The sequence below is a fragment of the Corythoichthys intestinalis genome, chromosome 6 (genome assembly GCF_030265065.1).
Source record: "Corythoichthys intestinalis isolate RoL2023-P3 chromosome 6, ASM3026506v1, whole genome shotgun sequence".
NCBI classification, from domain to species: Eukaryota; Metazoa; Chordata; class Actinopteri; order Syngnathiformes; family Syngnathidae; genus Corythoichthys; species Corythoichthys intestinalis.
The window spans coordinates 3,727,317-3,752,765 of NC_080400.1; the positions used below are offsets into that span (position 1 = coordinate 3,727,317).

At 38.9% G+C, this 25,449-nt stretch overlaps 2 protein-coding genes across 3 annotated transcripts in view; both read left to right on the forward strand.

Moving 5' to 3' along the window:
* Positions 1–1,166: 1,166 nt before the first annotated feature.
* slc31a1 (solute carrier family 31 member 1) lies at positions 1,167–11,776 on the forward strand. The gene is made up of 6 exons (XM_057839293.1): positions 1,167–1,354; positions 1,579–1,671; positions 3,957–4,099; positions 6,183–6,255; positions 6,320–6,488; positions 10,942–11,776. Exons 3-6 carry the CDS (start codon positions 3,959–3,961, stop codon positions 11,141–11,143), a joined length of 585 nt encoding a protein of 194 aa, XP_057695276.1. The 5' UTR covers positions 1,167–1,354; positions 1,579–1,671; positions 3,957–3,958; the 3' UTR covers positions 11,144–11,776.
* A 1,813-nt stretch (positions 11,777–13,589) lies between these two features.
* The window catches only part of kctd14 (potassium channel tetramerization domain containing 14), a 35,516-nt gene continuing 23,656 nt past the window's right edge, over positions 13,590–25,449 (forward strand). The window contains exons 1-2 of one of the 2 annotated variants that reach the window (XM_057839289.1): positions 16,542–16,558; positions 16,826–16,977. In XM_057839289.1, the coding sequence (XP_057695272.1) occupies positions 16,924–16,977 (54 nt within the window). In that variant the 5' untranslated portion in view covers positions 16,542–16,558; positions 16,826–16,923. Of the gene's footprint in view, positions 16,978–25,449 lie in introns of both variants that reach the window. The other variant, XM_057839290.1, reaches the window with a different exon arrangement.

Here is a 25,449-nt window from a genome sequence, read left to right on the forward strand (position 1 = left end):
AAAAACTAGGAGCTCGCCATTGTTGATGTCAATAATTACACCATGCTCACTAATGGTACTAACCCATAAAATCAGTTGGACCCATGCGCCAGCAGAGGGCGCCAAACACCAAAAAAGTAACAAGCGGACATTACACTGTACTGTCATTTTAGTCTGAGCCGGGCATGTGCGTTAATTGCGTCAAATATTTTAACATGATTAAAATAATTACCGCCCGTCAACACGATAATTTTGACAGCCCTAGTATAAATATAAAGTTGAGGAACAACATGAAATTGGCACTTTGCATTGCAAAGCTCCCATCTAACAAGAACAACTAGCAGAACCTGTTGGTTAGCTACGGTGATTTTCACTTTTCTTTTGACACTGCACGAGTAACTCGGTACGTCATCACTGTGCGACAAACAAGTACGCTACCCTCGTTTTTCCGAGACGTTGCTTTTTAGTCTCGATTGTTATTCTGGATTGATGTACGTGACTGGCTGCACACAAATATTTAGCTTGAACCTTTTTCTCAAAATGACGTTATATATGGACTAGTTGTAGAAAACAAAGAGGTGGACTTTCTCATTAACAACACACTCATCCTCTGTACAATTCATATACATAAATGCTAATTTACGAAAGTGAAACAACGAATTCATCTCCATTAAAAAAACAATGAACCGTAAAAAGAATGCGATGAAAGTTAGACGTTTTAGCCATTTTTTTAATCTACTAGTATTGTACAGTTCTTTTTTGTACATGTATGATTGTTCAATATAAAAAAACTCGATTGTTTAGCTAGCCAGGTTTTATTTATTTTTTTTGTTAGCTAGCTGCTGCTAGCTCCCTTCGTCGCACGAACCATATCACGTGATTTCTCCCGCTACGTGGATGGGATCAAAGTCCGCAGATATCACAAAAATAAGGCTAGATGGCTGATTCGAGCTGTGCGCCGATGGGGTCGTTCGTCGTCACTTGTCGGCCATTTTTGTCGGAGCCATTCGATATTTTGAAATAGCTTTAGATAGCTGAAATTTCAACCAATTTCCAAACGGTTTGGTTTTTCATGAACGTGACGAGACGCGGTCAACTGACAACATACTTAAAAATGATCACGTGTTTGGCTCGCAATTACTCAGGCCGCCGACCCTTGTTTTCATTTGTCCATTTCGGCTTTACGCTCCTCCTCTGGGCGCTGTGTGATGACGTTGGTGGGGAAAGTGGACTCGCCGTCCTCAGGCTCAGAGACGAGTCCAGACGAGAGGGACGAACGGCGACTAGAAGAGCAGAGCAGCGGCTATTTGACCGTTTTGCCATTATTTTTCCTCTCTGACAAAGGGAGCGAAAGACCCCAAGAAGAATTCCTCAGGTTTGTCTCGTTACTTTTCGTCTCGGTGACCTCTGTAGGCTGACTTGCTTGTTGACTTAACGAGGTAGTTGATTGATTTGACTTTGTGGAATGTAGCACAATACGCACGCTACTTTTGGCCAGCGAAAAGTAGGAACTTTGTTAGGGTGAGGCAGTCAAAAAATGCAATGCAAATGAAATTTCATTTTTGGACTCGTTTGATGTTGTTCTATCCATTGTTGTAGGTTATCAAAGCACCCTGGAAGAACCCGCTGACGACGCTTCCTGACCGGCAAGCACCTGATACGCTGACTGTAAAGCCTTCCTGGAGATCAAAGGTTGATTAGGCAAACAGTTGACGAGTTCTTGTAACGTATACAGTCCAAATGGCGTCACGTAGGCATCACTTGTTGCTTTTGAGTGCAAGCGTTTGATCAAAGTCCTTTAATGGGCTGTCAGACGCCCTCTTTTTGCCGGCGGCCACTCGCCCAATCAGATTACGCAGTTGTCGTCTTGACGACGGTGATGCGGCCGACGAAGGGCAGAGCATCTCGTTGGCAGCTGACAGATATTGTTCTTATTATCTATTTTGGTCGTCAATTAGAGCAGTGGCTTCGACTCCATTTGTCAAGAGCTTGAATGCATATGGGCCACCTAAAAAAAAAATCTTCAAAGTCATCCAGTCATTGTCAGTTGTTAACCTTACTCAAAAGTGAGTAGAGTAGCCAAAAATTGTACTCAAGTAAGAGTAACGCTACTTCAAAATAATATTACTCAAGTAAAAGTAGTCATCCAAAAAATGTATTCAAATACAAGTAAAAAAAAAATATTCGCTGAAAAGTATACAGTGGTACTTCGACATACGATCGCATCGACACACGATCTTTTCGACATCCGACGTAAAATTTGACTCGCCATTTGTTTCTACATCCCATGAAATGCTAGAAATACGACGACATGACAGCACAGCAGACGAACGCACGGCGGATTTTCTTGTCAACACAGGTTTCAAAAAGCTTGGTACAGGTGGTGAAACAAAGAAAAAGGTGACGCTTCTTTAAGGCATTTTTTTTAGTACGTTCTGCCTGTATGCATCTAAACAAAAAAAGTTGAGAGTGCACAGTAGTACTTAGTAAGGGTGTAACGGTACGTGTATTTGTATTGAACTTTCGGTACGTGGTGCTCTGTTCGGAACGGAGGGGTACCGAACGAGTTTATGACGTAATGTAACCCTTACTTTTCCAGGCTGTGAGTCGATCGGGTTACAGTTTCTTTGTGTAGATTATATTTACTCTGTCTTATCTACTAGAATGAGGACCAAGACGGTAGGACAGTATAACCCAGAAACGTCAACGGCGCGACAGCGCAGTGAAACGCGGGCGTAAAAGTCAATCAGCCAATGCACACCAGCCGCAGTGCGGCCGTGTGTTAGACACGTTCCCAAAGCGGCTCAACGACGCACGCGAAAAGAACGGCAGACTTTATTATTTGACGCGAGACGCGACCCTCCTACGTCAATACTACTAGCTAGCAGACAGGAAGTCACTCGTGTAAAAATATGGTGGATTTGGTCGATTTTCAAACTAAAATGCAATCGTAACCCACTTTTTGAGTCCATCAGATCTCTTGAGTGGTAGATCGGGGCACAGTTGACTTGTCTTTGTTACTGCTGTCTTCTCTGCTATAACAATAACCAACACGGCCCCGTGTTCAATACAAAACCCTCCAACCACAACAAAACAAGTGGGAACTAATATTCACATAGGAACTAAAGTTATACAACATGAAATATACAATATAAATGAATACTACATCACATTTGTAAACTATAAACAGATAATAAAATAAATAATAGCTTTTACAGTGCTTTAAAGACACCACATGATTTAACAGGCTAGCGTGAAGATAGCTACAGCAAGCCTCTGGTTGAAGTTATTGCTGCCAAAAGGGGGTGGCACAAAATATTAAATGTGATGGTTCACTTATTTTTCATCCCTCATGTCATTGTTTGCATACTATCCTCATTCAAATATGAAAACCTATAAATGTTTGGGTGGTTTTAGTTAAAGCAGACACTGTTTTTTCATCTGTGTGATTTTGACAAAGATCAGATCACATTTGATGATGTTATGCAGAAATGTGAGCAATTGCAAAAGGTTCAGATACTTTTTCATACCACTGCATTTCACTTTCATACATTTAACCATAGTATTTCCTTAGCTGGCGTAGCTTTAAAGCAGTGTTGATCTGTTGACCCCATTAGTCACGTTGCATATTTAAACCGTCGCTCTTTGATATAACTAAATTTAAGTATTTTTTCTTGAGGCATTTTTTAGTACGGTCTCCCTGAATGCATCTAAACAAAACAAGTTGAAAGCGCACGGTAGTACTTTGGGTGTCAAATTCGCCTCATGGTGGACGTTTTGGCAGAACACTGGTCATACAGGGATAGGGTTTGAGTTTATCACCGTGAAAGCCACCAGAACGCTCTTCCTGGGCGGGCCCCCTACGGGAAGGCATGTCGCAATGTTTGTTAAAGCTGTCTCGTCAACTGATGGTGAAGTCTGTTATTTACTTTAAAAAATGTCAAAAGCCTAATTTGCCATTTTTTTGTGTGTGTCAGTCATGAACCACAGTGCCATGCAGATGGAGCACAGTCACCAGGACCACGCCCACCACGTTCACCCGACGATGGGTACTCCGGCGCACACCCACGGGGGTGGGCAGGACCACGGTGGAGGTGGACACGAGGGACATGGAGGCATGGTAGGCAGTGTTGTTAATAATAGCGTTAGAATATAACGGCGTTATTTTTTTCAGTTGTGAGTAATGTATTTAATTACTTTTCTCATCTTGGCAACGCGGTTACCGTTACTGAGGCATAAAGGCATGCGTCACTACGTTGGTTGAATAAAAAAAGTCGGAGAGAGACGGACTCACGGAGATAAGAGAGCAGAGCAGGAGTGAGGAAGACGCCGTTGCAAACACGATGCTAGGTGGCTCCCATTTAGGGCTGCAGCTATCGAATATTTTAGTAATCGAGTAATCGACTGAAAATTCTATCGATTAATCGAGTAATCGGATAAAACAAATGTATTTTTAGGTGAAAAGCAATTATAAATATACATGAGAAAACAGGACATTTCATCTAATTTTGAACCATTTTCAGTCAGTGTCTTTATTTCCGATGTATATTGTTGAAAACAGCCAACAATTGCATCTCAGATGTAACTGGAATAAAAAAAGACTAATTCACTGCTTTCACTCAAAAAACCTTTAGATCTTATTAAATATATATATATATACCTAAAATTGGCGTTACGCTTGATAACACACATCACTTAAAAGTTAGGATTTTTTCCCACGTGTTTCAATTGAATTTCTATTTGTGTCAAGCCATTTTTAAGTTCTAGTTAAGTTTTAAGTTAGTCTAAACTGTAAGTCCTAATAGAATTTTGAGTTTTTGCAGTGTTAAAAATAAATGTATGATACAGGCTGTATTGGAGCACATTAGGGACCCGTGCTACTTGGTGTTTTAACCAGCAATGACGACTGAGCTAAAATTGATAGTTAGCATGATTAAGTTTTTATTTTACACCCTCATCACTCCACAACGCTATGTTATGTTAAAGCCTGTATGTAAGACACGTTAACCACGCATCGACAGTGGTCATAATGAATAGAAACCTAGCCCTCTGCAGGGCTAACGTTACGTGAGCTAGTGACAGTAACGTTAATCTTATTTATTAGTGCTTAGCGCTCTACTGCTTTAAGATGGCGGCTGTTTACTAACACCGCTGACTCTGTCATTTCGCATCTAGTTCAACATACATGTGATCTCTATCAGACGCTACCTGCTACCAACGTAGCATCATGCAGGCTAGTTTTTACCAACGTCGGCGTCGTTTGTAGCTGCTGTCGGCTGCAGTAAGGGTTTTTTTTTTTTTTTTTTGCTTCTTCCTCTACGCACGTGACATCAGTGCGTTGTCCCGCGTTAAAAGTAGTCCGAGCAAAACGTGATGCTTAGAGCTGTCTAAATAAACGATTACTCGAGGTGAATAAACTTACTCGGATCAGTTTTTAAACTCGAGTTACTCGAGTTACTCGAGTATTTGTTTCAGCTCTACTCCCAATAATACCTGACTGTAGCCGACAGCCTACAAACTACGCCTATATGATACGGTAGATATCACATATTATAGAACTAGATGCAAATGACAGACACGGCTGCATTGGCAACATGTTTTAAGGACTACGTGCGTAAGTAAGCAGCCGCCATCTTAAAGCAGTAGACCTCTCAGGAAGGCTCTGTTGTAGAGACTTTTTTTTTTTAATCTAAAATGCTCCTAAATTTGCAAAATATTGACTTAAATCTATCTTTAAATGATGAAACAGTTTTAAAACTTACACATGTTGAAAGTAGACAGAAGGGAACTAATGCAATAACGGGAGCAATTTTAACAAATTAACGGTTGATTCACAACTTAAATGACTTCCACACATAGCAAAGGTTACTATCTAGTTATCGCAATACCCTTGTGTCTAGTTAAGTGGAGGGTAAAGAATTGGGCTAGGGCCAATTGTCCCAAAAACCCTTTAAACTTCACATTGTGTGACCTGTTTTTTTTGTTTGTTTTTTTTGTAGAAAAAAAACATGAAAATTATCACTAGTTACTTTGCCAAGTAACTAATTACTCTTACATTCAGGAGTTACTAACGCAATTACTTTTTGGGAGAAGTAATTTGTAACTGTAATTAATTACTTTTTTAAAGTAAAATTGACAACACTGATGGTAGGTAATCACAATGGCCATAAGCTAACACTAAAACCAACTCTGTCCTTACCTAGGCCATGACCTTCAACTTGGACTACCAGAACGTGCCACTGCTCTTCAGCGGACTGATCATCAATTCCCCCGGAGGTGAGCTCTGGGGACTCGGCACTCCAACAAACCCGGTCTGGACTCCTCCTCCTTTTTTATGCAGAAATGGCAGGCGCCTGCCTGGGCGTCTTCCTCCTCGCTGTCCTGTATGAGGGTATGAAGATGGGCCGGGAGGCGCTGCTGCGTCGCAGTCAGGTCAACGTGCGCTACAACTGCATGCCGCTGCCGGGCAGCGACGGCACCGTACTGATGGAGACTCACAAGACCGTCGGGTAGGTCGACCGACCGGTCCGAGCCGAAGGCAAAACTGACCTCCGTGTAGTTGGCCCCCTCCCATCAGCTGCAAATTTATGGCGGAAAACACGAAGGGGTCGTTTACATGGTGACTCTCCGAGAATACGAAAAATTTCAAATTTGCATTTGCATTTGTGTCTCCATTTAAACAATGTCGCAATTCCGCATGAAAACGATGTAGCATTCATGCCAGGCCCTAGGGGGCAGTGCAGATTTACAGGGCGACAGAGAATGATGCACTTTGACCCCACCAAGCTCCCTCAGCCCGGAAAAAAATATGCCCGTCCACTCGAAGCAATGTCGTTTTTCTTTTGTTCAAAAAGGCATAGAAATTGAAACGTTCAACATATTTAATTCAAAAATATGATTGAAACAGTCAATTAAAGCCGACATTCTGGAGGTGAGAGCACTCGAGAGCAGAATTAGACACGACGACTTTAACGAGCTATTATTGCGTACTTACCTTGTTTCGATCCAAAAACTCCATGTCGCATAGTGTTGTCAGTAACGGCGTTAGAGTATAACGGCGTTATTTTCTTCAGTAGTGAGTAATCTAATTTAGGGCTGCAGCTATTCAATATTTTAGTAATCGAGTAATCAACTGAAATTCTATCGATTACCGTAATTTGCCGAATATAACGCGCACTTTTTTCCCCCCAAAATCAACTTGTAAAATCATGGAGCGCATTATAAACAGGTACATGGATGGAGACAGAAATATATTTATATCATATATATACAGTATATATATATATATATAATATATAAACTAGGGCTGTCAAACGATTTAAAATTTTTAATCGAGTTAATCACAGCTTAAAAATTGTAATTAATCGCAATTCAAACCATCTATAATATATGCCATATTTTTCTGTAAATTATTGTTGGATGGAAATATAAGACACAAGACGGATATATACATTCAACATATGGTACATAAGTACTGTATTTGTTTATTATAACAATAAATCAACAAGATGGCATTAACATTATTAACGTTCTGTTAAAGCGATCCATGGATGGAAAGACTTGTAGTTCTTAAAAGATAAATGGTAGTACTAGTTACAGAAATTTTATATTAAAACCCCTCTTAAAGTTTTCGTTTGATTAAAGTTTGTGAAATTTTCAATCAAAAAATAAACTAGTAGCTCACCATTGTTGATGTCAATAATTACACAATGCTCATGGTGCTGAAGCCCATACAAAGCAGTCGCACCCAAGCGCCAGCAGAGGGCGACAAAACACAAGTAACAAGTGGACATGACACTGTGCTGTCATTTTAATCTGTTTGATTGGGGCATGTGCGTTAAATGCGTCAAATATTTTAACGTGATTAATTCAAAAAAATAATTACCGCCCATTTACGCAATAATTTTGACAGTTCTAATATTTACCCTTTTAAACTTTTTTTTTTTCTTTTCAATTTTTCTTTGTTTGGATCGATTATTTATCATCTAACACAGTGTTTTTCAACCGGTGTGCCGTGGCACACTTGTTTGCTGTGAGAGATCGTCAAGTGTGCCGCGAGAACTTATTTAATATCGCATTTTTTATTTTTTTTTAACGTCGTCGGGCGGATAAAAGCGGGTGGAGCAGCTCAGACTGTCGGTTTACGTTGCTTGAAAATGAATACAATTTACTCAACGGTCGCAGTCTGCTCTTGGACATGAGTCATTGTGATAATAACTAGCATCCCGATCGATCGGGTCCGATCACGACATTTTCAAAGTATCGGAATCGGCAAAAATATATCGGCCATGCCTTTTTTTAATATATATAATTTAGTTAAAATATATATATTTTTTAATAAAATCGTTTTCTAAATGTATTTAACGTTTCAGACATAATATGTTACACTTCTCCAGAGTCTTTAGATTAGGGTTAAGGTACTGATAACGGCGGTAATTCATATTTTAAAAATGTATCACGTTAAATATTTAAATCAATTACTGCATGCGTTGCACGACCCACTTACGCCTTGTCGCACTCAATCTGTAATGGCGACGTGTTACCCATTTAGAGAGATAAAAAGCAGCGTAAAATGAGTAGAGTGCATTTTGGCAGCCTTTGGAGCCTTACTCTGTTAGCCTAAAGCTTTACAATCCCTTTCCCTACAATTAGAAATATCATGGGAAGCAATGTGGGGAAGCAAGGTAGCAAGTGATCTTTTTCTTAACACCTTATGTTATTTCCCAATGCAGAGACGATATATCAATTGGTAGCACTATGCACAGTCATGGGTCCACTTCCCATCATGCATTTGGGTTGAATGGCTGCAGTATCATTTACTGAAAGATCAACACATACACTAGATGGCAATATTTAGTCACAATATACAAAGTCACAAGTCTTTCTATCCGTGGATCCCTCTCACAGAAAGAATGTTAATAATGTAAATACCATCTTGAGGATTGATTGTCATAATAAACAAATATGTTGAATGTATATATTTGTCCGAGTTTTATTCATTTTTTTCTTAATTCATTGCCAAAATGTATATGATCGGGAAAAATTATCGGGAATGATTGGAATTGAATCGGGAGCAAAAAAAAGCAATCGGATCGGGAAATATCGGGATCGGCAGATACTCAAACTAAAACGATCGGGATCGGATCGGGAGCAAAAAAAACATGATCGGAACAACCCTAATAATAACAATATATAGGTAAAATACATATTTAGGAGAAACTATTTAAAGAGTATTTTGTGTGCTCCAGCTTTTATTTTGTTACTTCCGGTCTCCTGTTATGTGAATTTGCATATTAAGCTAAGTATTTAGTTCTGACCGTTTCCTGATTTAACATTTAGGATATAGACCCTACCCACCGACGTCACAAAATCACGTGCTCGCTGTACGGTTCCGCCCACTTGTCCGTCATTTTGTGTCTGTATTATCAATGGTCTCAATTGATCGAGCAATTTATAATCCATTTCATGGAAGACCCGGTGCTTTCGGATGCCATAAACTCACTTGATGCATTGCATAAAAGGCGTTATGTGGAAAAGCTTCAGTTTATCCATTCGCCAGATCCATATTTGATGCCTAAATCGATGTTTTTCGACCCACTGTCTTCGCCCTGTCTGCCTGACATCTGCTACGCTGATATTTACAATTATGTTGTCCACACAAAATCAACCTATTCTCACGAAAGTTTGAAAAACTTTAAGAGCTTGGAGGCTTATAAATACTTCGTTGCTGGTTGGGTGAAACAGGTCCTCGTCCACGAAAATTCGGCAGGAATCTATCTTGTGCTTGGAAAGGTGAGTTACGAAATTTTCAATTCAAAATCTTTTGTTATTGCTAACATCCACTGTCAAGTCTAATGTATTTCATGTCGTTTGTCAATGGAGTTAGGGCTTTTAATGTTTATATGGTTTAGCGATAGCTCTCTCACGACATACATACGTGTATGTTGTCGGCGATTAGCCTAGCAATGATCTTAATTGTGGTTGTCAGCCCAAAACCCTCTAAATATATATTAAATGCATCTTACCAGATATAAAATGACTACTACACAATCTGTGGTAATCGTTTGGAGCCCAGTTTTCTCGTCGAATTGCAGCAGCCCATCTCGCTCTCTTCTCTCCGGGTCTCTCGGAATCCGGTAGAACTTCAAGTCTCTCCGTCTATCTTCTCTGTTATTGCAACCGACCGCCACACACGCCTTCACCATTTTGATTATTAATGTTAACGAGCAGAAAAACACGTCGTAAATTGGAGGAATGTACGTAGCCGTAACAGGGAAACATGATGTGTTGACGGACAATTGGGCGGCACCAGTCAGGAGGAAGGAGTTGTGACGTCACGTGGGTAGGGTCTATAGGATATAAGTTTAAGATTTAAATTAAATATTCACTTCTGGATTTAAACAATCAGGTCCAAAACTTCTTATTTAAAAATAAACATTTAAGTTGCTTAATAATGTTGTAAATGTGCAAAAAAAAAAAGTCACTCTTAAATATTTCACATTTTAAACACTGTGCTGCGCTAAATGTGAGAAAATGTCGTAATTTTCAGTATGTGCTGCTTTACAAACGGCGCCCCATAGATTCTCTTAAAGCAGTGATCTCAAACCGGTCCTCAAAGGGCCGCAGGGGGTACTGGATTTCATTCCAACCAAACGAGACAAATACCTTTTCACCAATCTGGTTTCTTACAAGTGTAATCAGTTGATTGCAATCAGGTGCTGCTTATGTTAGTAGAAACCTCATTGGTTGAACTGTTTGTGCTGGATCTGTTGGAACAAAAACCAGGACCCACTGCGGCCCTTTGTGGAGTCGGTTTGAGACCGCTGTCTTAAAGAGTAGTGCAAGAGCAGAAACTGCTTTTTCAGTCTTGTCTGTGTTTTCTGCTATAAATTTTCATCTGACGGGGTGGGGGGGCAAGTTGGGCTTTTGACATACTGTACTTCAGATGTTGTCGTTCACCAGGCAAAGGATGCTGAGCCACGCCCACTTCCTTCAGACGCTGCTGCACGTCATCCAGGTGGTGGTCAGCTACCTACTGATGTTGATCTTCATGACGTACAACGTGTTCCTGTGTGCGGCGGTGGCGGCGGGCGCCGGGGCCGGCTACTTCCTGTTTGGCTGGCGCAAGGCGGTGGTGGTGGACGTCACGGAGCACTGCCATTAACATCGCCCTGGTCTAAACGCTTTGCAATGCTCGTTAATTATGATCTGTAGTTTGCTGTCTAGCGCCGCCTTTAGGGCGGCCGGCACTAGCCCGTGCGGCGCGTCGGATCTTTTGGTCCGGCTTCGTTTCGTACAATCAAATGAACTCTTAAAGAATCTCTTTTAAAGACACGCGCTGCCTTTCCAAGTTGTCGAGCGGCGGGACCAATGTGATGGGTGATGCTGAAAAAATAGGGAACTTATGCTGGAATCACTCAAATAAAATGTGCTATTCTCTTCCCACAGAATCAACCTATTGCCTGATAATGATCATTAAAACGGCAAAAAAGACGCGTGTTGGTAAAAACATCAAACGTCATGAACAGGGGTCCTCAAACTTTTGTCTGTGAGGGCCACATAACTTTTCCCTTCTCTAATGAGGGGCTGGGGTCAGTTTGTAACAGAAAAAGTGTGAGGATTGCAGGAGTGCCTAAATGTAAAAATGTATTGTGTTTCAGAAAGCCACAATCAAATAACCCTTTCTGGATTCTTCACGGAACAAAAGTAAATAAAAATAATAATAAAATAACAATAATAACACTATTAATTACCGTAATTTCTGGACTATAAGGCGCATGAAAAAGGCATTTGTTCATAGATAAGCCGCACTGGACTATAAGCCGCAGCTGTGCTCAATGTAGAATGGGATCTTTACACCAAAAGATATTAACCGGTAACACTTTATTTGACAGTGGCATCATAAGTCTGTCATAAAACCAAATGAACCACTGGCTCCAAAGCTTCATTAATTCAAGAAGCATCATTTTGCCATCACTGCACTGGCCACTTGGGGGAGATAGTCAACCTCTGCCGCCGCCTGCTGTCAACATTGTTGTTGTCCAACATGCCTCCTAGCATGCATTGCAGCTCCGCATATGTAAATATCAAAATTCATGTTCTATGCTAATTATTTCTTCGGTTACTGTTCCAGTTGTTTCATTAATTGCTAGTTTGCTACTTTAATTGACAGTGGCGCTATAAGACTTTCATAAAACCATCATTATTATGACATGACACTGCCATGAGCATTAATGAATGGTTATGACAGATGTCAAATTATCTCTAAAAGATCCAGGATTGACATAAATGGAGTTGGTGATATAATTTGCCGGATGAGACTTAATGACATCTGTCGTAAGCATTCATTAATGCTCGTGTTAGTGTCATGTCCTAATTATGGCGGTCTTATGGCAGTCTTATGACGCCGCTGTCAAATAAAGTCCTATCTATTAACCCAAATAAATCAACGAATAAGCTGCACTGGACTATAAGCCGCAGGATTCAAAGTGAGAGAAAAAAGTAGCGGCTTTTAGTCTGAAAATTAGGGTAAATAGATAATAACCAAATAACCCTCTCTGGGTCCTTCACAGAAAAAAGCCAGGAAATAAATAACACTTTTGAAAACAAATGCTCTCTGGTATTGTTCAGGGGGCCGGACCAAATGTGGAGGCGGGCCGTAGTTTGGGGACCCCTGGTTATGAGGCTAAGAAATTGAAAAAGTGAAAGTCCCAGGGGTTATGGGCAGTGGTGGACTGGGACTAAAAAGCAGCCCTGGAATTTGACTCAGCCCACCCCACAAGAATCGCTGTACGAAGGGAAAAACAGGCCCTCTAGGGAGATTTTTTTTTTTTTAACATTTGATTGTAAAATGCATCAATTTTGTGCACTTTGAGAGAAAAATGAAGTGGCTATGAAGAACTACACATTGCATTATTATACATTTTAACTTGAATTCTCACTGAGAAATTAACATCACAGTCCAGGCAGGAGACTGCCTGAAGCACAAAGAATAGAATAGAACGCCTTTATTGTCAATTCACAAAGTGTTATGAGATTCAAAGCTGCCCCATAGCGTGCACACACACACTTACGCATAGAATGGACTGTTATATACAATCTTCAATATGCAAAATAAAAAAATTTAAAAAAGGCTAGTCAGTTAGGAAATTAGCGACCGCCATATGTAAACAAAGCTTTTTCCGTTGAAAATTCTTGTGAATAAATGCTTAAATCCCTACATTCTTCATAAATACCTGCGTAAAACAGTCTTGATTCTTGCTTAAAAAATAAATGTGCAGGTAACATTTATTTTACGTAAATATTGGGAATTATGAGGCTAGTCAGTAAGGAAATTGGCGGCGCCATATGTAAACAAAGCTTTTTCAGGAAAATTCTTGTGAATAAATGCTCAAATCCCTCAATTCTTTGGAGATATGGACATAAAACGTCTCGATTCTTGTTTAAAAGCAATATATATATATATATATATATATATATATATACGTGTAGCTAGCATTTATTTTACATAAATAGTGCAAACTATGGGGGCTAGTTAGAAAAACAGCTGCCGCCTTTTACCGTTGAAAATTCTTGTGAATAAATGCTTAAATCTCTGAATTCTTTATAGATATGGACGTAAAACAAGTCTCGATTCTTCGAGAATGTTTTCATTAATCAAGAACGAAAGTCGGAGGTTCGAAGACGATCAGATACCGTCGTAGTTCCGACCATAAACGATGCCGACCAGCGATCCGGCAGTGTTATTCCCATGACCCGCCGGGCAGCGTCCGGGAAAACGTGCAGCTGGCATTTATTTTACATAAATATTGCGAACTAAAAGGCAGGTCAGTAAGGAAATTAGCTGCAGCCATATGTAAACAAAGAGCTTTTTCCGTTGAAAATCTCGTGAGTAAATGCTTAAATCCCTGAATTCTTTATAGATATGGACGTGAAACAGTCTTGATTCTTGGTCAAAAGCCAAAAAAATTGTGCAGGTCGCATTTATTTTACGTAAATATTGCGAACTATGAGGCTAGTCAGTAAGGAAATTGGTGCCGCCATATTTAAGTAAACAAAGCTTTTTCCGGAAAATTCTTGTGAATAAATGCTAAAATCCCTCAATTCTTTGGAGATACGGACATAAAACAAGTCTCGATTCTTGCTTAAAAGCAAAAAAATAAAATAAAAAATAATATATATATATCTATACGTGCAGCTAGCATTTATTTTACATAAATAGTGCAAACTATGGGGCTAGTTAGTAAGAAAATTAAAAGCCGCCTTTTTCCGTTGAAAATTCTTGTGAATAAATGGTTAAATCCCTGAATTCTTTAGAGATATGGACGTAAAACTAAGTCTCGAATCTTGTTTAAAAGCAAAAAAAAAAAAAAACGTGCAGCTGGCATTTATTTTACGTAAATATTGCGGACTAAGAGGCAGGTCAGTAAGGAAATTAGCTGCAGCTATTTGTAAACAAAGCTTTTTCCGTTGAAAATCTCGTGAGTAAATGCTTAAATCCCTGAATTCTTTATAGATATGGACGTGAAACAGTCTCGATTCTTGGGTAAAAGCCAAAAAAATCATGCAGGTAGCATTTATTTTACGTAAATGTTGTGAACTATGAGGCTAGTGAGTTAGGAAATTGGCGGCCGACATATGTAAACAAAGCTTTTTACGTTGAAAATTCTTGTGAATATATGCTTAAATCCCTACATTCTTTATGGATACGTGCGTAAAACAGTCTCGATTCTTGCTTAAAAGCAAAAAAAAAAAAAAAAAATGCAGATAACATTTATTTTACGTAGATATTGCGAATTATGAGGCTAGTCAGTAAGGAAATTGGCGGCGCCATATGTAAACAAAGCTTTTTCCGGAAAATTCTTGTGAATAAATGCTGAAATCCCTCCATTTTTTTGAGATATGGACATAAAACAAGTCTTGATTCTTGCTTAAAAGCAAAAAAAAAATATATATATATATATACATAAGTGCAGCTAGCATTTATTTTACATAAATAGTGCAAACTATGGGGCTAGTTAGTAAGAAAAACAGCTGCCGCCTTTTTCCGTTGAAAATTATTGTGAATAAATGCTTAAATCCCTGAATTCTTTATAGATATATATATATATAAAAAAAAAAAAAACGTGCAGCTGGCATTTATTTTACGTAAATATTGCTAACTAAGAGGCAGGTCAGTAAGGAAATCAGCTGGAGCCATATGTAAACAAAGCTTTTTCCGTTGAAAATTCTCGTGAGTAAATGCTTAAATCTTTTAATTCTTTGTAGATATGGACGTGAAACAGTCTTGATTCTTGGATAAAAGCCAAAAAAATCATGCAGGTAGCATTTATTTTACGTAAATATTGCGAACTATGAGGCTAGTCCGTAAGGAAATTAGCAGCCGACATCTTTAAACAAAGAGCTTTTTCCGTTGAAAATTCTTGCGAATAAATGCTTAAATCCCTGAATTCTTTGTAGATATGGATGCAAAAGATTCTCGATTGATGCAGGTAGCATTTATGTTACGTAAATATTGTGAAGTATAATGCCAATGCTGTAGCGGTTAATTTCTCCCATTGATTTTTTTCTCGACATTTCAAAATGAATGCATGGTACGAAAACTAATAATTACTTTGAATCCTAGAACAAATCACTCCTGAGCAGTGTTGTTAGTAACGGTGTTACTAACGGCGTTATTTTTTTCATTAGTGAGTAATCTAATTACTTTTCTCATCTTGGCAACGCCGTTACTGAGGCGGGAAAGGCGTGCGTTACTATGCGTTACTAAATTGGTTGAATAAAAAAAGTCTGAGAGAGAAGGACTCACGAAGACGAGAGAGCGGAGCAGGAGTGGGAAGACGCCGTTGCAAACGCGATGCTAGATGGCTCCAATAATACCTAAATGTAGCCGACAGCCTACAAACTACGCCCACATGATGCTTCGTTGATATCACATATACACAGAACTAGACTGGTACAGGGTACAGATTAGTAAACTGTGGGTACAGATTACTAAAATGTACCCACAGATTGCTAAACTGTGGGTACAGTTATCTGTGGGTACAGATTGGTAATCTGTGGGTAAAGATTGCTAAACTGTGGGTACAGTTTAGTCATCTGTGCGTACAGATGACTAAATTGGGGGTACAGATTAGCTATGATTTTTTTCCCCCTACCCTGGCACCCGGGGGGCTCCGTTCAATAAGGTATTGTACACATTTATAAAACGCTTGTTTCTTAACTATGTGTTTGCCAAAATGTCAAGTATCAAACAAAAACATACCGTTTGGGTGTAGTAGATGAATTAATATGTCTAAAACAGTTTTGCCCACGCAACAATCTAAAATTAAGTCGGTGTTTGCAGTTTCTTGTTTGCTACAACAAAAGCAATTGAAAAGGACGTACTCCTACTTACCAATTAGCAGGTGGTAAGCGTCATCTTTCCCAGTGTATATGAAGGCAGCATTATTTTTATTTATTTATTTATTTATTTATTTATTTATTTTTACACATATTTAAAAATGGTTGGGGCACGAAGAAGAACTTGTGGAATGGTGAGATTGGGGCACGAAGAAGAACTTGTGGAATGGTAAGAAACGTAAGTGTTTTTAAAAACATTATCGACAAAGTTGTTTTTTACGCTAGCACAATAACGTACTGTGCACATTTATAAAACTAATTTCTTAACCAAGTGTTTGCTAAAATCCCAAGTAACAAAAACATAACGTTTGGGTGTAGTAGGTTCATTAATATGTCTAAAATACCTTTAAACAAGCCAAAATCAAGTCCGTGTGTGTTCTATGTTTGCTACGTCATGTTTTTCATTGTCATTTCCCGATCGCGTTAACGCTCATCTTTCCCACAGCATGTGAAGGCAGCATTACTTATGCGCGTCCGGGTTTGGCCCGGCCTCCTCGCCTCACCTGCCTGCTCCACAAGTAACGACGAAAAAGACAAGAAAACATGAACCAAGTCGGTCACAAAGTTGTGGAGGAAAATTGGGGACGCGCATCTCCGGTAAAACTACAAATGACTTTCAATTCGTTTTATCGATTCGATTCTGATTCTCATTCCAGTAACGTTTCGCATTCTTGCGCTTGACACAGCAACAAACACTTCATTTTGAAATCCTCAGTCAATCGAGAACCGATTGACTTGAAATTTGCTAGCTATGTAGCACTTTATTGATTCTCGAAGCACGATTTTATCTATTTTTTTATGTAATAGGGCAGATTCCTTAATTGTGGAGTGATACTTTTGAGCTAGCCAGTAGAGGGCAGCCTTCAGACTTTTTATAGAGGGGTGTTCGTTGTACGAAATAATTAGCTAGCCAACTAATTAGCCCGCGAGCTTACCCCTAACCGAAGAAACACTTTAGTTTGGTGTTTATCAAACAGATAAGAATTTAGAATTTGCTTTAAATGTGATATTGCGTATAGGGAAGCTTTTTTTATTCATAAGTTTAGATTTTTTAAAACCAAACAACGTTTGGCTCACGGGAGGAATGATTTCTCTATCTTTTGTAAAGCCTTAAATTTGATAGATGGGACTGCCCTTCATCTGTTTTCATATAATAAAATAATAAAAATACATTTTATTTATAAAGCACTTTTACCGGTGCTCAAAAGCGCTTTACAGTTGAGGAAAAAAATAATAACAAAGCTCACACAACCTGGACAGTACAAAACAATAGAGAAAAGAATTACAAATTAAAAGCCAGTTTAAAAAGGTGAGTTTTCAACCATTTATCAATTTCTTTATTCAAACAATTTCTTTTGATTTAGAAAGTCCTCAAAAGAAAATTTGTTGATTTTTTTGTTTTGTTTTTGTGTTTGTCGTTGTTTTGTTGTTGTTGTTTCTATTGTCTGCTTGATAATCCTCAATCTATAATATTGTATTTGATGTTGATATTGGGTGCTTTGTTTAGTGTGTGAATATGGTTCAATAAAAATAATAATAATTTTTTAAAAATTAGCTCGCGAGCCAGGTACAGTGTTGCACTTCTCAGCTTTAACGCTAGATAGCGCTAGTCATTTAACTCATTCACTCCCAGCCATTTTCACTGGAGCAAGGCCCTTCGCTCCCGGACGTTTTACTGGATTTTGACTGATTTTGCAAGGCCCACAGAAAATTGTGTTCTATTGCTTTATAAACATGGAACCCACCAAAAGAAAGATTAGACTCTTCTTTCAGCAGAAAAAAAATAAGTTCATATCTTATTCCTTTCTTTAGGAATCAGCATTAGAAAATAGCTTAGTTTGAGCATTTCTCCAATTTCTGATGAAAAAATGGAGAAATTGAGCTTTTTGTGAACGCATACATTTCAAACATAACTTTGACTTGAACACAGCTATTTTTTGCTTTAGTTACATCCCAAACATCTGAATGTTTTCCTTTTACAAGAAAACAGAAACAACAAGACAAATTGAGTTTTTGATAGCAAAGTAACAATTTATTTACACATAACAAACTGAAAGATGACGTGTTGGCTACGATAGCGAGTTAAACTTTTCCCTCATCGCCACCTGTTTCAAAAAGATGAATTTTTCTGAGTCTCTGCGGGCTCTGCTCGCGAGCAGCGTAGACTGTACGGCATGGTCCCGGTCATTCTGCTTGGTCGTCCAGCGCCTGGCATCCCGGGCGTTCTACCGGTTGTTCTGCTCGGTCATCCGTCGCCTGTCATCCATTCGGTCCATTCGGTCAATCCTGTTGATTTGGGGGCATTTCGGGGTCATTTCCTGAAGATATCGGGTCACTTCCTGTTGATGTAGGGGAATTTCAACTAGACGTTCGTTAATCAGCTTCCACTTCAAACCGATTGGACATCTATGAAGGTCAATGACGACCAATGAATTCATTTTGGGGCATGTCAGGTCACTTCCTGTTGATTTTGAGGCAATTCTGGGTCATCTCCTGCAGATATTGGTGCACTTCCTGTTGATATTAGTTTACTTCCTCTTGATTTGGGGGCAATTTGAGGTCACTTACTGTAGCTATCGGGTCACTTCCTGTTGATTTTGGGGCATTACAACTGGACGTTCGTTCATTCGCTGCCACTTTAAACGGCTTGACGTCTATGGCAGTCAATGGTAACCAATCAGTGAATTTTGGAGCATATCTTTGGATTTTCTATTGAGTTTGTGGCATTTTTGGTTCACTTCCTGTTAATTTTAAGGTTAACACCTTAAAATTAGGGTTAATTTTTAGGTTAACAATAATAAGGTTAATAGGAAGTGACCCTGTAATGAATGGGCAGTGACTGAAACTCAAAAGGAATGATTAAATAAGAATTTTACATTTTTTAAAAGATTATACGGTGCCCCTAAAGGGACAGCGACAGAAATTAAATAAATTGAAGCATCTGGTGCGCACTAGAAACAATCTGGTAAACATTAGCATCGTATAGCATTTAAGCTAGCTGACTTTTGCTATGCAAGTTGGCCAATTGTTCCGTTGTTGCAATTGGCTACCTTACGTAGCAAAAGTCCGCTAGCTTAAATGCTATACGATGCTAATGGTTACCAGATAGGCTCTGGTGCGCACCAGATTGCTTAAATTTATTTTATTTCTGTCGATATCCCTTTAGGGGCTCTGTAAAATGAAATTGATTAATTAAAATTATTATTATTTTTTTTTTAATTAAAAATGTATATGGCTGAAAAAGCAGTTTCTGCTCTTGCACTCCTCTTTAAAAGAAACTGCTCTATTTTAAGCCAAAACAACTGTTGTGTTTGATAGAACAGTATGTCTATATACTGCCATAGCAGATTTATCGTGCTTTAAGCCCCCCAAACTAATTTGATTTTGCCCGTTTTACCCTGAAAACCCCCTTTTACAGACGTCACGCAACCGCTTTTGTTTCAACCCAGCCATAAAACGAAGGCAATTAATGATATTGCTTATTCAAAATGTCGGTCATTTTTAGCTGAGAATTAAAGATGTCCCGATCAATCGGGATGTCCGATCACGTCATTTTCAAAGTATCGGAATTGGCAAAAAAATATCGGACATGCCATTTTTTAATAGCTGTATATTGTATATTTTTTACTTTTTTGTATTTTTTAATTAAATCATTTTCTAATTGTATTTAACGTTACTGACATAATATGTTACACTCATCCAGAGTCTTTAGTTTAGGCTTAAGGTAGGGTTATCAAATTTATCCCGTTAACGGCGGTAATGAATTTTAAAAAAAATGTATCACATTAAAATATTTAACGCAATTAACTAGAGGTGTGCAAAATTTCCGATTCTTAGATTATTCGCGATTCGGCCGTGGAAGATTCGAGAATGATTCACAAACATCCAAATTCAGATTATTGAAATATGCCAAGTAAAGCGGAAGTACAACACACTCAGCGCGCCGCGCAGTCTTCGGGACGGAACGGAGCGGGAGTAGCTAAACATTATGCTTCTCATTAACCGGCCCCTCGGGTAATGCCAACGCTCAACTCACGGCTCTAGCTCAACTCATGCCACGAGATAAAAAAACACAACAGCATACCTGACTGCTGCCGAAAAGCTGCTACAAAGTAGCATAACGTTATGGTAGATATAATTTATATAGGACTAGATGCATTATAGATTCGGTAGCGTTAGCAGCTCACCTACAAAAATCTAGATGCGGGGGTTAGTAAACGGTCGCCATCTTAAAGCATTACACCTCCCTGCAAGGCTGTTGTAGCGAACCTTCCAAGCAAACCTAATTAACTTTTTATCTAAAATACTCCTAAATCGGTAAAATATTGACTTGAATCTATCTTTAAAATAGTTTTAAAACTTTCACATGTCGAAAGTAGACAAAAGGGAAATGATAGAATAACGGGAGCAATTTTAACAACTTTAACGGTTGATTCACAACATTAAATGAATTGAATGTAGTTTAAAGCTGCTGATACAGAATGGGGACTGGAGTTTTTTTATTTAATGTTATTTTTGTATATTTGTTTACTGCTATATGTTAACTTGATACTGAAATCGTAGTTTGGTTTAGCCTGAGAGTATTTTTGAACAATTTTGGAACTAATGTACAAAACTTTATTAAAAAAAAAAAAAAAAAAAAACAGGAGGGGGGTGCATCAATAATCGTTTTATAATCGAATCGGAGCCTCTGAATCGTAATCGAATCGTTAGGTGCCCAAAGATTCCCAGCTCTACAATTAACGCATGCGCTGCACGACCCACTCACGCATTGTTGCGTTCAATCTGTAATGGCGCCGTTTACCTATATATAGAGCTAAAAGGCAGCGTAAAATGAGTAGAGTGAATTTTGGCAGCCTTTAGAGCCTTTTTTTAATTGGCTAAAGCCTTACAATCCCTTTCCCTACGATTAGAAATATCGTGGGAAGCAATGTAGGGAAGAAAGGTAGTAAATGCTTTTTTTTCTTAACACCCTATGTTATTTCCCAACGCAGAGAAGATATATCAATTGGTACCACTACGCACAGTCATGGTTGCACTTCCCATCACGCATTTGGGCAGAACAGTTAAATGGCTATAGTATCATTTACTGAAAGCTCAACAAATACACTAAATGGCAATATTTAGTCACAATATACAAAGTCACATTTATCCTTTAAGAATTACAAGTCTTTCTATCCGTGGATCCCTCTCACAGAAAGAATGTTAATAATGTAAATGCCATCTTGAGGCTTTATTGTCATAATAAACAAATACAGTACTTATGTACTCTATGTTGAATGTATATATTCGTCCCAGTTTTATTCTTTTTTTTTTTTAATGCATTCCCAAAATGTATATGATCGGGAAAAATTGTCGGGAATGATTGGAATTGAATCGGGAGCAAAAAAAAAAAGCAATCGGATCGGGAAATAACGGGATCGGCAGATGCTCAAACTAAAACGATCGGATCGGGAGCAAAAAAACATGATCGGAACAACCGTACTTAGAATCATTCACTGATGTCTAATATTTCGTTGAAGAAAAAAAAACGACTTTAAAAAATGATTCACTCGCATATTTTAAACTTTTAAACAAATTATGTCACAATGAAAAAAATGGTGTCTGTCAAAAAGTCACGGATATCTACCTCATAACTATTGCTTAATTGTATTTTTTTTTTTTGTTACTGTCACATTTTTTCCCGATATGTTAGATGATAAATAATCGATCCAAAGAAAAATACACAAAAAAAAAAAAACATTTAAAAGGATAAATATATGAAAAACTAAATCTCAACCACTCCTTGATGTCTGCGATTTCTGCATCGCGACCCTTTTTATATTACCATGTTTCACCCATAAAATCCAGCTGTGGCCATTCAGAGCTGTGTCTTGACACTCAGTGATACATGCTACATGGAGTTTTTGGATCGACAAATCATCGCGTCTTTAATTCTGGTCTCGCATGCTCTCACCTCCAGATAGGGTTTTGCTGTTTCATTTTTTTTATTTTTTAAATGCCCTCCTGTTCAAAATTTTTCTTCCCCCAGAGAATTGAGATTTTAAGCTTTTCAATGATGTACACATGCATATCGGACAATTTTGAAAGTTGGCCAAATTGGAGGTCTCAGAGCGGAACTTCGAGTCATCTGAGTGTTTTCCGCCATATATATTACCACAATTTTCGGACTATAAGCCGCTACTTTTTTCTTTCATTTTGATACCTGTGGCTTATAGTCCAGTGCGGCTTATTTGTTGATTTTTTTTTTTAGGTAACACTTTATTTGACAGCAGTGTCATAAGACTGTCATAAGATCATCAAAATTATGACATGACACTATCATGGACATTACTGAATGCTTATGTCATTAAGTGTCATTTGGCAAATTATGTCACTAACTCAATTTTTGTTCATCTTGGATCTTTTGCATCCATTCAAAAGTGAGATCATTTTCCGGATAACACTTAATGACATCTGTTGTAAGCATTCATGAATGCTCAGGACCAGAGGTTGCGCTAGACATTTTCGTTGTCTGTCATTTTGACTGACAGGGTCATAAAAATCCAGTCATAATCTATTTTTACCAGTCACTTAAATTTTAAAAATGATAATGATGACATATTCAATAGTATTTAGTTTTCATTCATTTTTAATTAATATTGTAACGCTTGTTTGGCGGCGAAAAATTAGACACGGAAGTTGTATTTTTCTCCCTCTTTTTACTCTGCTTACCGCCAACAACACCAACAAAACAACTCCACTCCCAAACAAAAAGAGGCAACTATATAGACCCCAATCACCAACGTCACACAATGATCTTAATTGTGGTTGTCAGCCCAAAATCTTCTAAATATATATTAAATGCATCTTACCAGATATAAAATGACTACTACATAGTCTGTGGATCGTTTGGTGCCCAGATTTCTTGTCGAATTACAGCAGTCCATCTCGCTCTCCTCTTCGGGTCTCTCGGAATACGGTAGAACTTCAAGTCTCTCCGTCTATCTTCTCTGTTACTGCAATCAACCGCCACACACGCCTTCGCCATTTTGATTATTAATGTTAACGAGCAGAAAAACACGCCGTAATAGGAGGCATGTACGTAGCGGTAATGTGTAAACACGATGAGCTGACGGACAATATGGCTGCTCCAGTCAGGGGGCGGAGTTGTGACGTCATGTGATTGGGGTCTATAGACAAGTTTCCTGAACGAAATACGGGCGCCGCCATCTTGGAAAATGTCTGCTTCGCACTTCCGGTCCGGTCGAGTAGCAGTGTATTAGCAGTGTATTGACGACGATAAAACTACGAAATCAAGCCAGAGCAACCCATGGAATCTTCAAAAATTGATTCAGCACGACCTAGATGACACGTAGATGAGATTGGATGGCAGTTCGTGTCACTTCGTTGATCATTCGTGGACAAAATTATTAACAACGGTCAGCCTGTGTTAACGTGAGGAATGGATTGATACTACGGCCATTAGTGACCAAAATGTGGTGAAATTACAAGTTATATTACATTTGCCGACTGCAGAAGGGCTGACATGGATTGTTTTGTTACAAGGAAATGCTACAAAGTTATGTACATAGTCATTCTTTTTTTTATTGCAGGCATTGATCGCAATAAAACATTAGACATGATTCAATTTCTTGTTTTATTTAAAACAATTGGTGCACTCCAAAACAGGTCAATAAATCACATTTATAAAAGTATTGCAAAAATAGCATACGAGAATGTGATATCAGACCGCAGAGCTCCGGAGCCTCGTGAACAAATAGCGACATCACGGAGGCCCTCGGCGGCATTTAGATGTGCTTTTTTCCCGTCCTCGGTAATTCCAGCTCCAATAGCATATATTTAAAGACGCTACCATTCACAAGTTCGTAGTTGGATCACGGCGATCTCGGCGAACCACCGTCTGTCACAATTCCTGCCTCTCTCGGCCTCTCCCGGGAGTCGAGCTGTCATCATCATTGTGGAACGCAAACGATATATGTTCGATATATGTCCATCAACGTACAAGTCAAGTTGTCTTCTCTTTTATAACAGCATTTCCCAGCTGTAAACAAACGAATAAAAACTTGTAACACTTGGATTTATGCGGTGCATTCAAACACGATTAGCAACAGGCGGCTAGCAGCAGTAGCAGAAGCTAGTTGTTGTAAAAATGGTTAAACTTCGTAATTACAATCATCATCCTAATATCAATAGCAAAGGCAACAAGCCGTTTCATGCGCCAGATTTTAGGTTTCGTATTTTTAGAGCACATTACCTTCCATAACAGTGGGGGCATGACTGCAGGAGCTGTCAGTTTTGTACATCTCCTTATGACGAGTACGAGCACCCATGGTTTGGAAATCGACATGGTACGAAGCATGGAGGCCTTGGCTTGGTTCTCCACCCGCCTACATCAAAATAACATTCCCGGGATCTTGTATAAAGACCTCCCAACTTCGATTCCACCGCCATTGACTTCAACGGTAAACAGGCGGAAACGGAAGGGGAAGGAAGACATAAGGAAGTAAACCGGAAGTACCTCGGAAACTTGTCTATACACAGGCGACAATCTAGTCCACCAATTGGATGACGCGCTGGCACACCGGGTGCACCAATAAGAACCTCGCGTTGATGTGTCAATCACGGTGCTGCCGCCAGACCACGGTGACGCTACAATATTCTGGACAGAATAGCCAACGACGTCATGCATTAAGAGAGACAATAGCTAATTAATATGCCACCCTGTGGTCTGGGGTGTGAATTGCAACCTGTCAAAATGACGGACGGACTTCAGTTTTTTCAGTCACCGTTTTAAAAAACCGGTCAACGACGGAAAATATTCGGTTAACGCGACCCCTGCTCAGGACAGAGACATGTCATAATTATGATTGTGTAATGACAGTCTTATGGCCCCACTGTCAAATAAAGTGTTAGCAAATACCATTGATTGCAATTGATGAGACAATTGGAACATTAACTGAAGAAATATTTAGCACAGAACATGATTTTTGATTGTTATTTACATCTGTAGCGCTGCAGTGCATGCTAGGAGGCATGTCAGACAAGTTTTGACAGCAGATGGCAGCA